The 14,797-nt window shown below is 51.5% G+C and overlaps 1 protein-coding gene across 1 annotated transcript; it reads left to right on the top strand.

Moving 5' to 3' along the window:
* The first annotated feature begins 5,452 nt into the window (after window positions 1-5,452).
* On the top strand, window positions 5,453-13,998 carry Snx20 (sorting nexin 20). The gene is made up of 4 exons (XM_021220728.1): window positions 5,453-5,595; window positions 9,135-9,276; window positions 10,777-10,925; window positions 13,003-13,998. The coding sequence occupies exons 2-4, from the start codon at window positions 9,153-9,155 to the stop codon at window positions 13,669-13,671; spliced, it is 942 nt and encodes a 313-aa protein (XP_021076387.1). The 5' UTR covers window positions 5,453-5,595; window positions 9,135-9,152; the 3' UTR covers window positions 13,672-13,998.
* The last annotated feature ends 799 nt before the right edge of the window (window positions 13,999-14,797 follow it).

Below are 14,797 nucleotides of genomic sequence, written 5' to 3'. Positions count from 1 at the left end.
ATCATCCAGATAATGGACAAAGCACATTTCTGGGTGTCTGTGAGGATATTTCCTGAGAAGATTTGGTGAACTGAGCGGGAAAGACCTGCCCTAAATGTGGGCGGTGTTGTCTATCAAGGCAGAACAATAGCAGCTGGATGCTCCGGGCAGACGGTCCTTTGTGGTCTCTTGCTCTGGCTCTCAGCAGCCGGATGCTCCGGGCAGACGGTCCTTTGTGGTCTCTTGCTCTGGCTCTCATTCTTAAGATAAAGAAACCAAGGTTCCCAGAGTCTACTGGCTTCCCCCAGTGGTCCAGCTACCAAGAGGCAGAGCTGCTAGCCAAACCCCTATCCTTCTACCCCCTTTCCTGGGGTCTTCCCTACCCTTCAGTGGCTACATCCCACAGCCCCCATGGGACTCTCCTTGTACTCTAAGCAGTGAGGAGAAGCTGTGCCTGTGTCATGCTCCATCAGCTTAGCTGGCTTTCTCTTCCTGATCGCATTCCCTGCACGGTCTTCTCTCCTTCCAGACCCAGGGAGAGAAGAAGGGACCCAGTGGTCATTGCTGACCTCTGCCGCTGGCACAGGCATGATCCAAGCTTGCTGTTGAGCGACTTACTGAAAGGTGGACAAGTTCAGTCAGGCACTTGCTTCTGAGCTGCCTCAAACCTAGAGGGCCCAGTGTGTCTGGGTGTCCTGAATGGCTTCCGTCTGCCGCACTCCATTCCCACCTCTGAATCAGAACCAGCATCCTGGCAGCGCCCAGCCATCTCCCCTAATGCATCCCTGAGCTCATGGGTGCACTGGGAAGGCTTCGCTGTGTGCTGGCGACCCAGTTTGAATGTCTGAATCCTCCTCAGGTTTTTGTTTGTTTGCCTGCTTGCTTGCTTTGTTGTAAGATGTATTTATTGTATTTTGTGTGTATGGGTATTATATGTGCACCACATGCATACCTGGTATGATGGACCCCCTGGAACTGGAGTTACAGATAGCTGCCATGTCAGTGCTTGGAATTGAACCCAGGTCCCCTAGAGGAGCAACCAGTGCTCTTAACCATTGAACCATCTCCTCAGCCCCTCCCCCTCAGTTTTACACATTGAAATCCTAACCTCTGAGGGGCTGAGGAGACGATTCTGTCTTGAGGTCAGAGCTTCATGAATGGCAACTCGAGGGGTTCCCATGATGGCAAGATGGCCATGTAGCTCAGCTGTCTGCAGTGGGCCCTCAGGAGGCACCCAGCCTGCAGGAGTCTTGACCTTAAGGCTTCCCAGCCTCCAGAACCATAGGAAATAAATTCCTGTCATTAATACGCCCTATGGTCTGTGGTATATTGATACAGCAACAAGGATGACCTAAAAATATCAGACCCTAAGAAATTAAAGCCAGCTCTCCCACCCAAGCTTCTTCTCTGACTCCTCACTGAGACCCCCCTTCTCCCTTATCCCTTAGTGCTTCTAGAATCATCTTCCATGTTAACAAAAAAAACACTCCACCACCCAACAGAGTGAGAAAAATGGTTCCTCTCCAGGCATGGTGATCCACAACTTTAATCCCAGCACTCAGGAGGCTGAGGCAGGCAGATCTCTGTGACTTTAAGGCCAGCCTGGTCTACAGAGTGAGTCACAGGACATCCTGGGCTACATAGTGAGATCCTGTTTCAAAACACCAAAAAGGCGAAAGAAGAAGAAGAAGAAGAAGAAGAAGAAGAAGAAGAAGAAGAAGAAGAAGAAGAAGAAGAAGAAGAAGAAGAAGAAGAAGAAAATCGGTTCCTCTACCTCCACCTTGAACAACTTTCCTCAGGCGGTGGTACCCCCACATCTCCGTGGCCTTGGTGAAAGAGCAGAACACCCCAATCTCAGCCCACTGCTGCCTGCACTCAAGCGCTCATCATGTCCCCCACCACATCACAAGCCTGATGGAAAAGGCTCTGTTGTCTCCACTTTACAGCAAATCCTGACACAGATAGAAGTCTGCCCATCCTGGCCTTTGGGGGAGAGCAGGAGGCTCGGCACAGCGGCAGGCTCTTTAAGCCTGTGGCACAAAAATGAGGGCAGCGCCTCGTCCTTCCTCTTGTGTCTCAATGCAGTCACAAAAGCAGTCAGCACCACTTGGTCTGCAGCTCCAATGCACAGTCCTGCAGTAATAGTAACCTTTGGAATCTTTACAAAGGCTCCTCATCTATGCGCAGCCGCAAGAAGATGAGAGCAACCAGCTACCAGGTTTTGGGTCACTTTGCAAAACACCTCGCCAGCTCAGGTTTCCTTGGCAAACCTGGAGAGGCCCTCCTCAGGGATGATCAATTCCTTTTAATTTCTCAAAAGAGAGTTTCAGGATTGCAGTCTCTGAGCATGCTCAATATCTGAGATTGGTAAGCAGTTATTCATTCATTCATTCATTCCTTTTGAGGCATTGGGGATTGAATAAGCAGTTATTTCTGGTGCGTTATTACTCGATCTCTGCATTACTAGTCAATGCAGAGTACTTGCACCTAAGAAGGACTGGTTTAATCTTGCCAGTCAGAAGGGCGGTGCTCCACCCCGGGGTACACAGAGTCGGGCCTGAGCTGGAGCCACAGCTCCATTAGTTTTCTACATTGTCTTACCATTCATTGGCCTGCTCCTGTGCGATCACACAGCAGTGACCCTCTGAGCAGCCTCTAAGTGTGGGCATTGGGCTGAGTGCTGCGACAGGCTGCCCATATGGACACAGCTTCCTGCCATTGTGGTGTTTAAGACAATAAGCCAACAGGCATGCCAGCCGTGGTAGATGGCATGAAGTCAAGGGCAGGCTGCCTGGAGAAGCAACCCGAAGACAGACAGGAAGCTGCAAGCCAGGGGAAAGAAAACCCCACGTGGAAAGACCCTAAAGAAGGGAATTTCCAGAAAGGAAATTCCTGGGCAGGCAAGTCTTCCCACCTCCACCATGCCCACCATGCCCACCATGCCCACCATGCCCACCATGCTCCAGTGTGCTCCAGTGCGCTTCACCATGGCTGTGCTAAGGGCAGCAAGGGATGCTGGGAAGGGAACAGTGAAGTCGGGAGGGGAGACAAGCAGCAGGAGAGAGGATGAAGTTTAGGTTGGCTCTAAATGTGATGGGACATAATGGATCAGAGCAGGAGAGGCATTCTCTGACTTTGGAGTCCAGAGGGGGCATCTGACTCAAGATGGCGGAATCTCCCCTTCTTGACTCCATGGTGCCCACTTTGCTTCATTTGGCCTTGGTATCGCCACTGTTGTGAACAGGGATGCCCACTGCTCTGTCCTGGCCCACCATGATCTTCTTTGCTACAGAATGAATATGCCCTCTCAGACCTTGGCATTGAAGTCCTAACGCACAATGTGATGGCCCTGACTAGTGGAAGTGACTAGGTCATGATATGAAACCCTTATGGGACTATGTCCCTTACAAAGGAGACCCCTGAGAGCCCTCTAACCCTCCGCTAATCGTGGGCCATTACAACAAAAAAGATAGCCATCCACAAACCAGGAAACAGGCTCTCACCAAACACTGGATCTGCCATCACCGTGATCTTGAATGTCCCAGCCCCCAGAACTTTAGGACACAAGCTTGGTTGTTTAAACCGCATGGCATAGGGCATTCTGTTATGACAGCCCAAGTGGACAAGACATAGCCCTTGCCTGTTCCCCTCTCCCATCAGCTTCCGGGCTTCAAAGAAAAGCCAACACCCAGCAGATGACAAAGTCTCCCGGTCACACTGGCCCAGTTGTGTTCCTCCAACAAAATCTGGGCACACCTCCATGTCAGGTGGTTTCCAAAAACTGGGCCCCAGCCCCAAAAGAGGAAGCAGTGACTGTCACACTATTCCCCTGTGGTTGCTAACTGCTGTAATGAGCTCACAGGGTTTGGAGAAAAATGCAGAGCCTACTGTGGCATCTCACAGATTGCAAGCCTGGGCAGAGACAGGGCAAGGAGCTGGCAAGATGCACGGTAGGAAGAAGAGGGGCAGAGGCACGCACCTCTCTGCAGCCTCTTGTCTCATTGCCACACTGGTTCCTCTGCCAAGCAACACGAGGCAGAGGCAAATGAGATACGGCCCTTGCAGCCGGGACTAGCAGACCAGAGGCACGCCATGCACAGTGGTTCTCTCAAGCACTTGGCCAAACCAAATTCTTATGGATATGTGTGCCCTTGATATGACAGTGATGGTGGTGCAGAGAGGCAGGATTGGTTGACGTTTTCGTAAAAATAAGACCAGTAGGTAAACAGATGTTGTACAGAGCCCTGAGCAGAAAGGCAAACGATGAGGATTTGAGTATGCCCTCAGTTGCCAGCCTCACACGCTCAGCGTGGCACCGTCAAGTGTCCTGTACACCTTGACTCATCGTAAGCTTCCTGAGGGCCTGTGGGGTTGAAGCAGACGCAAATGAGGGCGAAACCTCCGTGACAGTGAATAGCAAGATTGATTTAGTTGAACATGGTAGACAGTATCTATTCATCACAAGATCCTTTCAGTGTAAATGTGAGCCTCGGGAGGAAAAAGAGATTAAGAAGCACACATACCCAAAGGAACCCTCATGGCCTATCTGCAGCCATTAACATAATTCGATAAAAGACAAAGCAGTGGACTCCAACAGAGAAGAGACGGGTGGGAAATAAGCCTGTGAGAAGATGCCTGCCATAATCATCCTTTGTGGGACCCAGTGTTATAAGCTATGAGGTGACTCCCCCGCCCACACTGTAGAATGTCTTCAAGAAGTATTGGCCATGCCAAGGATAGAGAAGGTACAGCCTGGCTCATTCACAGCCGGGGGGATGCAAGATGTCCACCCGGGCCGTACCCTAGCCTATCCCATGACCTTTCTGTGTCAGGCGCTGGCTCCGTATCCCACCAGCTCCATGTGCCAAACCTCAGTCCTCCAGCCTGTCAACAGAATGCAAAGGGTTCGTAGCTAAGATAATAACTATTAAAAGGATGTATCCCCAAATCCTCATGTTAGACTGTGATCCCTAACACTATAGGTTTGGGAGGTGGGGTCTTCTGAGAGTTGACTGTCATAAGGACAGTCTTCATAAAGGGATTTAGGCCGTAACTGTGAAACTGGGGTGCATAACGTAAGCTTCCTCTGGTCTGTTCACCTCCCACCATGGCATGTCACATGCGGCAGGACAGCCCTCAGACACTGCCAGTGTGCTCTTGCATGTTCCGGATCCAGAGCTATAAACTAAATAAACTTTCGTGTGTGTGATTTTTTTTTTTTTTCAGTTTATGGTCTTCTGTCATTGCCATAGAAAAGGACTAAAACAAAGGACTTTGAGACAGATTCTCCAAATGCCAGCCATTGTTCAGGTGTCTAATAGGTATCACGCTACTTAAAGCTACTGTGAAGTTATACTGTCCTCCTGTAGGTGGCCTTGTCCCACGTGGCTTGTATGATGTACTGCAGACGTTTGTCTATGAGGTTCCATGTACAGCTTTCAGCAACCAATAAGCTGGGGCCCCTGAAGGGGATCACTCAGCCCATTTCCTGTTTTCAAAAGGAGAACTCAGAAGTGCGGCAGACACTCAGCCATCTAGTTGGACCTTGCAAAAAGAGATCGGAGTGGAGCATGTGACTCTCCTGGACCCCAAACCCACAAAGCCTGAAGATCCCAGGTCAGTCAGTGTTTGACCCTAAGCGTAGCTGGCTTCCGCTCACTGAGACCCAGTGATGTCCTTGACAGGCCCTCTGGGAACTCCCTGGGGACTGGGTAGGAGGGACCAAGGGTGGTGAGAGTATGGGCTATCCTTAGCAACTGGGGCCAAACCCACCTCCAGCCTCTAAGCCTGACTCCTTTTGAAATGCTAGGCAGGGGTCCTGTTCCTGGGAACAAGTCCAGATTTGTTATTTCTCAAAGGATGGACCCTGCAGCTGAGTAAGAAACCAGAGCCCACCCCAGCTCTGTCTGGGTGTTGTGGGGTGTCCTGCTTGCATTAGAGCTCCTAACACTTCCTCTCCCCAATCCCAGTGGGGATTCTGATGCACACCCACAACTGAGAGCGCATCTGGTGGCAAGCTTCACAGGGAAGCACCCAGGGGTCCCATGGTGCTCATCTCGCCCTAGCAGGGCAGGTGGAATCTTGGCTGACCCTCCAATGAAGACCTGAGGAGACTGCCCTACAAAAGAAAGGAGGTTTAAATTTAAACTCCCACAGCCAGGGCTGGCGCTCTTGGCATTTCCTTCCTCCTCTTCCTCTCTGAATGGGTGCCTCTCAGTTTTTCTGTCTTATGGGCAAGGGCTTTTACTACATCCTACCAGATTTTCATCCCCTCTGCAACCCTCCCACTGCCCCCAAGAAAGGTGGCCTCAACTCTACAAGTGGCCCAGTGTATGTAGGAGGAGGACTGAAGAGGGTAGGGTTCCTTCAAGTGGGGAACAAAAGCCAAGGCTCCCAGAAGATGAAGATTGTCATGCACAGGAGATGGTGTGGGGTGGGAGCCTGTGACTCTGCTCTGTCCTCTGGGCCAAGTGTGGTCCCCAAGCTATAGGTCCCAACATCTGTAGTGCTTTGTTGTGATGGTTAGAAATTTTTACTACTGAGGGTGTGGAGTGATAAGGCAGCCCTCAGAACCCTCTGTCCCCAGGGAGCTTAGCAAAAGGATCAAGTTCCCATTTCCCACAGGGGGAAAATGAGGCTTGGATGTGTTTGGGAACTGTCAACATACCACCTTTTTCTACTTGTCTTTAAATGGGTCGCTCCCAGTCTGTCCTGTAAGAGGACAGGAACAGCTTTGGTTGTGGCTTTGAGTTTTATTCTAAACCCCAGTTTCATGACAGTTTTTGAATGGTTTTACCAGAGCACGCAGCATGGGCACATTTCTGCGGTCTTCTGAGGCCCCATGGAAGAAGTCCCCTGCTTCTGGCAGGACACCAGATCAAAGCAGATCTGGAAAGGCCTGAACCACTAGGGCCAGTTCCACAAGCCAGCACTCACTTCACAGACAAAATCATAGGGAAAGTACAGAGTGCCCACAGGAAACACTACATCTCCATTCAGTAAAATAGGCCTGCTGTGGCCTACCTGTAATCCCAGCCCTAGGGAGGCAAAGACAGGATGATTATGACTTCCGGGCAGCTTGGGCTACATAGTGAAGCACTATCTCAAAAAACAAAAGCAAGCAAGCAAGGAGACAAACAAAAAACCCCTGTTAAATATGACAGCCTAGCGACTACCTACTGTCTTGCTTTAGCACTTAGCACAGTGGTTCTCAACCTGTGGGTTGTGACCCCCACAGAGGTCACATGTCAGATATCCTGAATATCAGATATTCATATTAGCATTCATAACAGTAGCAAAATGACAGTTATGAAGTAACATCAAAATAATTTTAGGGTTGGGGGTCACCACGACTTGAGGTACTATATTAAAGGGGAGGTTGAGAACTTAGCAGAACATGAGAGACCCATCCCATCAACACGTTACAGTGTGATAAGGCTTGTAGCCACCTTTCCCAAAAAAAGGAAGGGAGAGATGGAAAACAGAAGACATTAAATAACGTTCCCAGTGGCCGCAGTCAGTCAGAATGGGGGCTATGTCTCCTGACTCCTCCACAGGGCTGAGCAGGTTAGCAGGACACACAAGCTATTGAGTACCCAAGCATATACAGCTGGGATCCTGCCCTGTGCCTCAGTTTACCCACCTGTCAAGGTGAGGCTTGATGGAGGGTCTCTGACAGCTCTTAAAAGACCATTGCTTAGATGCCACTCAGAAAACAGTCCCTCCCATCTGCCATTTCAAGAACAGCCCCCGAGGCACAGGATCAAGCCTCCCCTAGGCCAGACCAACTAAAAGAGTGGATGCGATGACATCATTGCACTTCCTCTTGGTTCCTGTGCTATGATGCTTTATCTTGCCAACTTAACTGGACTTACAATACCCTGGGAGCCAAGAGAAGCTGACCTCTGCGTGTGTCTGTGCACTGTTTCCGCAGATGACTAAGTTAAGGGGGAAGACCCACCCTGAATGTGGGTAGCACCATGCCAAAGGCTCGGAGGGAAAGAGGAAAGTGTGGTTCAGTGAGCTGGCTTTGCAGGTAAAGCCATGAGCCTCATGGCCTGAGTTCCAGCCCCATGACCTGTGTGGTAGAAGGAAAGAACGTACTCCTGCAAGCTGTCATATGACCTCCATACTCTTCATGAGCTGAGGGACATGCATGAGAGCATGCATGCACACGCGCGCGCGCACGCGCACATATACACACACACACACACACACACACACACACACACGTTAAAAACAAGGGAAACATGGGAAATGCCTCTATAAATGCAGGTATATTCTCTCCAGTCCCCCCTCCCCTTCCCTTCCTCCTTCCTCTCTGCTTCTGGGTCACCTGGAGGTGACCTACTGTACTCTGCCCATGCCCTCCCCGCCTCCATGAGCTGAAACCTGAAACCAAGCATAATAAAGCCTTTCTCCCTTCAGCTGTTGATGCCTGGAGTCTTGTCAGAAAACCTAACACATGTGCCCAGGACAGTGCCCAGCCGTTTGCTCCTCTGAGAGAAAGTCTTATTTCTTGTCTCCTCATGTGCAGCTATCTGTAAAAAGCACACCCTTCTAGAGTTATTTATTTCATTGCTATTTCTCAAACACCTAATGCATGTCAGATCCTAGTAACAGAAAGGATTGTGCAGTCCCTGTGGTGTGAAGAGCCCCGAGTCCTTTTTCCTCTGTACACTCACCATGGCGAGACCCCAGGCTAGACCCGCTCGCTTCCTTATCTGTTATTTGGCAGGAATGTCAAAGTTTTGTGGGTGTTCTTTAAGAAAGAAGTGTGAGGAGCCAGATGAGATGAACTGGGCATATTAAATATTTGCTTTAAGGTAGATAGATTGGGGGGGGTGCACTGTAATACAAAACTGAGTGGTGGTGGGGCATTTAACAGGACTAGCCAGTACGCTTCCCCCAGGTCATCTCTAATGTTGGTGCTGTCACTTGACAGTAGGAAATTCAGAGCAACTGTATACTGCATGGAGCACAGCCTAACTCAGCGTCTGTCTGTCCATTACAGGCGAGGGCTAGGTTTGATCTGGCTGGGTGGGTGGCAGGGGACCCAGCAAGGGATCATTGTCATTCCTCCCTGCCTGCCAGCATGGAATCCTTAGCATCCCTGCAGGAGCCCCAGTGTGAGCTGGCTCTCCTCTCTCTTGTAGCTCAGGCAGCCTTGGAGCATGGCAAGTCCAGAGCATCCTGGGAGCCCTGGCTGGAGAGGACCCATAAACCAATGCAGAACAAGAACCAGACAGGAAGTATTGCCCCCAGGCCCAGACCTCCCAGGCCCAGGACCAGAAGAAGGTAAACTGGAGGGCTTGTGTTCCGTGTGGGAGGTGGACGTTAGTTCAGACATTGGAAGCACTTCAGTGGTTGTACCAAGGTAGCCAGGCAGCTGCCTTAACTGGGGTCACCCTAACCTAAGCACGAGGATTCGGTGCATGCTGGTTACGTGGGAGATGATCCTCAGAGACAGAGCAGATTGGGAACAAGAGCAGCCTCCTGTATAGGGGGTGGGTGATCACATGACTAGGGTAGGTGACTGTGACTCAGACTGGATGGGGGTTCATGGGAAAGTGTAAAGAACATACCTGAGTTGTGCCTCCAAGGACAAAGAAGATTGTCCAACATCCCTTTCTGCAAATGCTGAGGGAGACGCCTGGTCACATTGCTGTAGTCCTAGAAAGGCCCTGGGGTCCTGAGTTATAGGTGCTTTCCTTAGAAGTCAATAGCATTTTCCAGAACAGTGGCTGCCAGGGGGTGTGGCCTGGCACTGACAGTATCTGTTATAGTGCCATCTCCTGGAATAATCTCTCTTTACACTCATTTAAGATGGATCTGCTGAAGCCTGGGGTGTGCCATGCATGGCAAGTAAACCAGATCACTCTCCTGGCCTCCAAGCTCAGAAGAGAGACATTGGTGAAAAGGAATTGTAGATGTGCCAGGAAAAGCCTACTGGAACAAAATGGGAAGCACTCACTCCAGTATCAAAATGGGGTGAGGCAGGGGAATGACATGAGTGTCAGGTGGCACAAGATAAGGATGTTCCAGGCCTGTGCCTCTTGCAATAAATGAACAATTCTTTATGCAATTGTGTTGGGGAAAAAAAAAATCTAAACAGCTTCTCAGAAAAGTGTGGGGCTCAAGTGAGGCTTAGGAAATACTGTGGGGAGCTGGGTGGTGGTGGTGCACGCCTTTAATCCCAGGACTAGGAAGGCAGAGGCAAGTGGATCTCTGTGAATTGGAGGCCAGCCTGGTCTACAGAGAAAGTTCTTGGACAGCTAGGCTACACAGAGAAACCCTGTCTCAAGACAAGACAAAACAAAACAGAAAAAACACTGTTGGTTTTAAGACAAGGAAACAGGAATTCAGAGCCAAGAAAGGCAGCTGCATCCTGAGATAAAGTGTTTGTGTAGTCAGAGCCTCCCAGGCTCAGGCTGAAATATGAATTCCTCAGGGCTTCCCCTGGACACTGATGTGCACTAAGGGGCCCCATGGCCCTGAGTCAGTGCCCTATGGAGTACATGGTTACAAAGTGGTCCATCAGCAGGACGGATATGTACAGACTGGATCCCACCCTCCAGTGTACTTCATAATAACAAGCCGTCGGAGTGTTGGGCTGAGGTCAATACACAAGGTAGTTTCGCAGGGGTCTAGCTGACTCCCCCACAGGGAGGTTGACAGAAGGGATAGGCTTGCTCTTCTGGAACTCTGATATCCATCCCATCCCACGCTCTGCCTCCATCCCTGGCCTGCAGGGCACTGCCAAATGCAGATTCCTTAAAGGCAGTGTCTTTCCAGAAGCCCAAGATGGCCCGAGCTCCAATTCCAGCATGACCACCAGGGAGCTCCAGGAACACTGGCAGAAGGAGAAGAGCCGCTGGAAACACGTCAGGCTGCTCTTTGAGATCGCCTCAGCCCGCATTGAGGAGAGGAGAGTCTCCAAGTTTGTGGTAAGCAGAGCTTAGAATGACGGGGCTCCCGTCAGTCACCTCCTGCATGGTCGGGGGGAAGGCCTTGGGGGATCACAGGTTTCCACTTCTAATATGGCACGCTAACTCACAGTCTTCCAGAGAAACGGAGGTTGCATGGTACCACATGAAGGTAGGGTCCCATGAGGACTGTGAGTCATGGTCCCATGATGCCAGGTGTCAGTCGTCCACATCCCTTCTCTGCTGATTCTGAAAAATCCTCCAATCATTAATATGATTCCTGTTTTTTATTTGACTTGCTTTTAAAATACTACATTTCAGGGAAAGATCAGTTTCACGGGACATTAAGAAAAAACAATTACGAAAGTAAACCCGAAAGAGGGCTGAGCTCTGTTATTTAATTCTAGCTGCTAGTCCCGGTTGTGGGGAGATCCCTGCTGGGGGTACCATCTTAGCGAGATTGGCCTGGTCTAGGATGATGGAAGAGTAATACCAAGTGGTCCCACCTCACTGGGACCTGTGAGGTCCCACTCACCACTCCTCCTTACTGGGACCAGTACAGTTACCATAGCTACCAGCATGTACTGGGCACAGCTCTCCCTCGCATCCGTGAGTTCACTCAGCTATTTAACCCTCGTACAGAAGACAGGAACTATTCCTATCCTGTTGTGTGGTATAAAATGGGGGTACAGTGCAGCAGCAGGAGGAGGGACCTCTGCGGGCCCATGCTCAGGAGTCCCCTGAGCAGTCAGCTGTGTGGTGACAGGCCTAATACAAAAAGGAAGCTTGTTGGGGGAAGGGGATATGGAAAAGGGATAGAGGTGGGTATAGGAGGGGGCCAGAGAGGGAGAGAGAGAGAGAGAGAGAGAGAGAGAGAGAGAGAGAGAGAGAGAGAGAGAGAGAATGAAAAAAGAGTGGAGAGCAAAGGAGCTGGGGTGCAAGCAATCTTCTTATAGCCTGGCTGGCACCTGGCTTGCAGCCGCCACAAGTGGTTACTAGGTAGCTGTTGGGTGGAGCCTAGAAGAATTGCCAACACATCCTCAAGTTAAAGATGAGAAGACTGAAGCTCAAGGAGGTTAAATTACCAATCTAAGACCAATGTGTTATGCTTGAAACAAACGTCCAGGTGTTCCAGATGGACCCTTCCTGACTCCAGCCCACGCTTCCCGATTTAGGACACGGAGCTCCCCCCCCCTTTTTTTTTCATGATAAAAAGCCAAGAGAGACACCAGCCCCATCGGCAAGTCCCTGTGCCTCTTCTTCCAAGATGCATCTAAGCACTGCTATTCTGGAGCCAACATTTACCACGGACTACCTTTCTACCTTTACTGATAGCTAGAAGTAGGCGTGTGTGTGTGTGTGTGTGTGTGTGTGTGTGAGATGAATTTCAGAGTATGCTATATGTATGCGTGAAAATGGCAGAAGGCCAGCCAGATGGCTCAGCCCGTCCAAGCACCTACTGCCAAGCCTGTCCACCTGACTTTGACACTCAGAGGCCACATGGTGGAAAGTGAGAACCAACTCTCACAAGTTGTCCTCTGATCTACACAAACCACACACACACACACACACACACACACACACACACGGACGGACGGACGCAAACACATGTAAAAATGTTTTTTAAAGAAAATGTAAAAGGTAACATTATTCGTACAAAATGTGACTTTTAAAAATTGCACAGGGGCAGGTGCGTAGGGGGAGGGGGAAAGGCGACACTGTTGACAAGCAGGGCACGCCTACAATCTCAGAACTTGGGAGACTAAGGCTGGAATATCAGGCTCCATCTGCAAACTACAAGGCTAGTTCTTATTTCAAACACAGATGGCCTGGGACAGGGGAGGGGGGAGAACTGTGGGAGAGAGTGACCGGGAGGGGGCGGTGAGCGGGATTTAAAGTGAATAAAGTAAAAGGAAAAAAATTTAAACTAAATTTAAAATAACCAAATGACCTGGGGCAAGGCTGTATTGGTCCATGGCAGACCACTTGCTAGACTTGTGCTCTATCCCTGGGTTCCAGCCCCAGCAGGGGCGTGCGCGTGCACACCGCCGCGGGCGCGCGGCCGTCCTGAGGCTCATCCTGTCCGCTCTGCCCGCAGATGTACCAGGTCGTGGTCATCCAGACCGGGAGCTTCGACAGCGACAAGGCGGTGGTGGAACGGCGCTACTCGGACTTCGAGAGGCTGCAGAAGGCCCTCCTGAAGCGCTTCGGGCCGGAGCTGGAGGACGTGGCGTTCCCGCGGAAGCGCCTGACGGGGAACCTGTCGGCCGAGACCATCTGCGAGCGGCGCCGGGAGCTGCGCGACTACCTGCGGCTGCTCTACGCCGTGCGCGCCGTGCGCCGCTCGCGCGAGTTCCTCGACTTCCTCACGCGGCCGGAGCTGCGCGAGGCCTTCGGCTGCCTGCGCGCCGGCCAGTACGCGCGCGCGCTCGAGCTGCTGGGTCGCGCGCTGCCGCTGCAGGAGAAGCTGACGGCGCACTGCCCGAGCGCCGCCGTGCCCGCGCTCTGCGCCGCGCTCGTCTGCCTGCGCGACCTCGAGCGGCCGGCCGAGGCCTTCGCGGTCGGCGAGCGCGCGCTGCGGCGCCTGGGGGCGCGCGAGGGCCACCGCTACTACGCGCCGCTGCTGGACGCCATGGTGCGCCTGGCCTACGCGCTGGGCAAGGACTTGGAGGCGCTGCAGGGCCGCCTGGACGAGAACCAGCTCCGGAGGCCCACGCACAGGGGAGCCACCCTGAAGGAGCTCACCGTGCGCGAGTATCTGTCCTGAGGCGGCCCGACGGGTGCCCTGGCATCCAGGCTGCGCGGACAGAGCCGTGGGTCGCCATTGCCGGTGGGCTTTGCTGGACGGCTTTGGACAAGCCTTGAGGGGCTCCTGGGACCTCTGGAAGAGTCATCTTGTGACCCTTGAGTGCCAGATTCTCTAAATCCTAAACCCACAAGCTCAGCTATCAAAACTTTGCAAGTACTATGGGCCTTACGTACCATCTCGGGATGGGAAAGACTTGCCTACCGCACAGAATAAGTTCAAGGCCAGCCTAGGCAGTTTGCTGAGACTGACTCCAAATAAAGAGGCCTGAGGATGTGACTTAATGGCCTAGCTTGTGAGACTCCGTTGCTTCATTCTCCAGTACTACCAAACAAAGAAAAAGAAGAAGCACCTGTTTTTGTAGGCAGCCAGGGGAGAAACTTGCAGGGTCATCCTGCAGAGACACGCAACTCACTTCCTTAAAGACTGCCTCCTCAGCATAGCCCCAGATCTTCCCTTCGCTCCTGTACGTCCCCCCCATCAGTTGCAGGTATTTGCATCCATTAGCTCACAGACCTAGCTCCTCCTGTTGGTGTCAAGCTCTCAGTAAAACAAGCTCCTCAGGGAAAGCCTACAGGATGGAGAGTAGATGATTCCTTGCCGTTACAAGGATGCTGGGAAGTCGGGTGTGGTAGACTGAGGAGGGGGAGGGAAGAAACTTACTATATCCAAATATGGTGTCTGCAGGCGGCCCCTTTGGGAAGTACTTATTATTATACCAGAGCGTGAGGAGACCATGTAACTGCACTGCTGACCTCGTCAAAGGAGCCTACCCGGTTCAAGGAGCCTACCCGGTTCTGTCTTGCCTTGTGATTCCCTGCCCAGCCTTGGGACTCTTCGGAGTCCCACCATTTAGAAGGCCCTTATCCTGCACAGGCCCTTGACTTTGGACTTCCAGAACCAAGAACTGAATAAGCCCCTGTTCTTTATGAATGATGTGGTCCATGGTATCCAGCTATAGAACAGAAAAATGGGCCAAGTCTCAGACACTCAATGCCCTGCAGCTGAGGACAATTCCAAACGTGAGTGAGTGAGGTTGGAAACCTCTGAGAATTTGGGCTGCAGACTAGCACTCACCCACACCCGA

Source organism: Mus pahari, chromosome 20, assembly GCF_900095145.1.
Source record: "Mus pahari chromosome 20, PAHARI_EIJ_v1.1, whole genome shotgun sequence".
Taxonomy (NCBI): Eukaryota; Metazoa; Chordata; class Mammalia; order Rodentia; family Muridae; genus Mus; species Mus pahari.
The sequence above is the reverse complement of the archived record's forward strand: the minus strand, read 5'-3'. Positions and strand labels throughout refer to the sequence as shown.

Bases quoted from the DNA above. Each gene is read 5' to 3' on its own strand.
- Snx20 (XM_021220728.1), top strand. From the start codon at position 9,153: ATGGCAAGTCCAGAGCATCCTGGGAGCCCTGGCTGGAGAGGACCCATA. The intron at 9,277-10,776 runs GTAAACTGGAGG...TCTTTCCAGAAG, and splicing joins AGGCCCAGGACCAGAAGAAG to CCCAAGATGGCCCGAGCTCC. The intron at 10,926-13,002 runs GTAAGCAGAGCT...CTCTGCCCGCAG, and splicing joins GGAGAGTCTCCAAGTTTGTG to ATGTACCAGGTCGTGGTCAT.